The sequence below is a fragment of the Photinus pyralis genome, unplaced genomic scaffold (genome assembly GCF_008802855.1).
Source record: "Photinus pyralis isolate 1611_PpyrPB1 unplaced genomic scaffold, Ppyr1.3 Ppyr1.4_LG2, whole genome shotgun sequence".
Classification (NCBI taxonomy): domain Eukaryota; kingdom Metazoa; phylum Arthropoda; class Insecta; order Coleoptera; family Lampyridae; genus Photinus; species Photinus pyralis.
Window position 1 is genome coordinate 11,522,267 of NW_022170403.1, and position 1,953 is coordinate 11,524,219.

At 36.0% G+C, this 1,953-nt stretch overlaps 1 protein-coding gene across 1 annotated transcript; it reads left to right on the forward strand.

Annotated features, from left to right (window-relative positions):
- Positions 1–485: 485 nt before the first annotated feature.
- Positions 486–1,471, forward strand: LOC116163820. Its single transcript, XM_031477951.1, has 2 exons — positions 486–885; positions 936–1,471. The coding sequence occupies exons 1-2, from the start codon at positions 486–488 to the stop codon at positions 1,142–1,144; spliced, it is 609 nt and encodes a 202-aa protein (XP_031333811.1). The 3' UTR covers positions 1,145–1,471.
- The last annotated feature ends 482 nt before the right edge of the window (positions 1,472–1,953 follow it).

Consider the following 1,953-nt stretch of genomic DNA (forward strand, 5'->3'; position numbering starts at 1 on the left):
AAATTTTCGCACACCGCCCGTGATACTATTACAAGCATGTTACGCCGCTTATTATTCAGAAAGAAACCTCCTGCTACTGCAGCCGATCTACAGCCACCGAACTGTTTTAAGTTGAAGAACTCCACCAGCACTTGTTAATATTAGGTGCGTTCGGTTTGGAGATCACAGATCAGAGCAGATTTTTGTCACGTGATTCTCGGAGTTTTTAGAGCACACGTAGTGTAAACGAACGCGTTCACAGCGACTTGTTACAAAATTTGTATAGGTTAGGGTTGTTGGAATTTTGTGACAATAAATATGTCTGGTAAAAGTGCTGTTTTACATTTGAGGATTAACGAAGCTGATAATATTGCAGTAGAAGTACCGTATGACGTGATTGATGCACAGGACGGTAAGTAATACATTACGTAATAATAATTCCACAAAATTGTGCCGTTTCTACTTTCCAGGAGATCCCTCGATACTTGTGAATATAGTACAAGAATATGTCTCCGAAGAAATCAAAACACTTCAAGTTATTGGGCAAGAAGAGGTTCAGGCAAGTACTGATCTGGACGGACAATAACGTCATAATTTTGATTGAATTATACAAGAAATATGTGGCAGAATTTGAAAGAGGTATTAAAAAACATGTATGGACGAAGATAGGAAGAATTTTATCTGAAAAGATTGGAATAGAAGTGTCTGGTATTCAATGTGATACAAAGTGGAAGGGTTTGGTAAAACACTACAAGTTGGTGAAAAAACACAATGACACGTCAGGGAACGAACCGAAGTACTGGAAGTTTTACGATATTTTAAATGACATTTTGCACAAAAAACCCGAGATTGAAGCAGTGGCTACATGTAGTAGTGCGAAAGGTTTGCAAAGAAATGAGGAAAATGGTAAATCTTTATGGTTACGGGTGCATTTAATACATTCCATTGAATTTCAGATGTTGCATATGGTAATGATTGTGCTTCTTCCTCAAGTGGAACCAGCACGCCTACGCCTACTAACAAGAGAAAAAGACGAACTATGGAAAACAGTGCCGAGAAGCGTCATCGTGAACGACTACAACGTCAAGACCGCTTTCTTGATATACTGCAAGATATAGCAAACACTATGAAGAACAAGAATTGTGGTGGTCCTGAAAACGAATAATACATTTGTAATTATTTTTTTATGTACAGTTTGACGTTAATTTCTTAAAAGCTGTTTAGTTAATAAATTGTTTAATAGAATATTACATATTTGACTTCTACAGTGGCGTGGCTACAGAGGTAATGCATGCATAATATTTAATCGTTTAGCAATAGCATTATTTCTAATATTTCGATGGTTTCCCGCATCTATGGCATTATTTTGACGTTCTTCTTCTAATTCTTCATCTAGATTGACGTACTGATTTGGTAAGTCGCCATTCATGATGCAAGCATTGTGCAATACAGCAGCAGTAACTGTAAATAACGATACAAAATCTAGTCTTACAGTTTCTACATATTTTAACCTACGAAACCGACCTTTCAAAAACGCAAATGCATTTTCTATTTCAACTCTGTTTGCGTTTAATTTTTTATTAAAATTTATTTGCATTTCAGTTAAATTTCCCAAATTTTTGAAACCTACAATTAGCGAAGTTGATAATTTATACGCAAGGTCTCCGACTAAGTGACTATTGTTGTAAAACTGAACTGTTCCATTTTCAATTCGTTCACATAAATCTGATTTACTGAATAAATTGGAATCGTGCAAAGATCCTGGTTCACCCGCATATAGATCGATAAACATCCGTTTATGGTTACAAACACCCTGGACTAAGATTGAATGAAAATGTTTCCTGTTTACATACGAATTTGGGGAATGCTGAGGTGCCAAAATTTTGATGTGGCTGCCATCTATGCATCCTAGAATGCCTGAAAAACTCAAATGTCTTGATTAAACTGGATACCTAAAAAATACAATTACCTACC